The 976-nt window shown below is 67.3% G+C and overlaps 1 protein-coding gene across 1 annotated transcript in view; it reads left to right on the top strand.

Annotated features, from left to right (window-relative positions):
- Positions 1 to 976, top strand: part of LRP1 (LDL receptor related protein 1) — a 94,583-nt gene that overhangs the window by 92,239 nt on the left and 1,368 nt on the right. Inside the window, 4 exon segments of the mRNA XM_027769638.1 lie at positions 254 to 428; positions 551 to 652; positions 740 to 804; positions 911 to 969. Of these exon segments, the coding sequence (XP_027625439.1) occupies positions 254 to 428; positions 551 to 652; positions 740 to 804; positions 911 to 969 (401 nt within the window).

The raw sequence follows: 976 nt of genomic DNA, 5'->3' as shown, positions 1-976 counted from the left end.
AGAGGAAGGAGCCGTATGCAGACAAGCCGAGGCTGAGCTGCTCGCGGGGACACATTTTCCTGAGGCAGTCTGCCCTGGCGTCAGGATTATTCATGCAAGAGGGGTGTTCAGGGACACTGCCCTGGGGCCTGCGACATGGGGCAGACGGGGACTTGAAGCAGCAGGTCCTCTCAGGTGCCCAGCTCCCCCACAGCCTAGGGAGGACCCTCCCGAGGGCGGGCTTCAGGCGCCTCCTCTCCCGCCTCCACTGCAGGGCAGTGCTCCGGCTACTGCGAGAACCTGGGCACGTGCCAGATGGCTGCTGACGGCTCCCGGCAATGCCGCTGCACCGCCTTCTTCGAGGGGCCGAGGTGCGAGGTCAACAAGTGCAGCCGCTGTCTGCAAGGTGCCTGCGTGGTCAACAAGCAGAGTGGGGACGTCACCTGCAAGTGAGTGGGGCCCCCCAGCCTTACGCCCCTCGAACCTGCCCTCACGCCCCCTGGCCTGCCCCTTCCTGGGCCCCAGACACCCCCCTGCCAGCCCCCGCCCAGCCTCTGACTCCTTCCTGCAGCTGCACCGATGGCCGGGTGGCCCCCAGCTGTCTGACCTGTGTCGGCCACTGCAGCAATGGCGGCTCCTGCACCATGAACAACAAAATGATGCCTGAGTGCCAGTGAGTTGGGCCCGAGCCTCCCCCGGGTTCCCTGGAAGCAGGGGCTGAGGAGGCTGTGCCTGCTCAGCTCTGCCCCCCTCTCTGCAGGTGCCCACCCCACATGACAGGGCCCCGATGTGAGGAGCCGGTCGTCAGCCAACAGCAGCCTGGACGTAGGTGGCGGGGGCAGGCAGGCGAGGTTCCGGGCGGGCCGGAGCAGGGCCTCTGTCCCTCCTGCCTCCTGGCCTTGCTGACTCGGTTGCCCCCTCCTCCCTCCAGATATGGCCTCCATCCTAGTCCCTTTGCTGCTGCTGCTGCTGCTTGTGCCGGGGGGCCGGGCCGCTT

This window comes from Tupaia chinensis, unplaced genomic scaffold, assembly GCF_000334495.1.
Source record: "Tupaia chinensis unplaced genomic scaffold, TupChi_1.0 Scaffold150006_1, whole genome shotgun sequence".
NCBI classification, from domain to species: domain Eukaryota; kingdom Metazoa; phylum Chordata; class Mammalia; order Scandentia; family Tupaiidae; genus Tupaia; species Tupaia belangeri.
The sequence above is the reverse complement of the archived record's forward strand: the minus strand, read 5'-3'. Positions and strand labels throughout refer to the sequence as shown.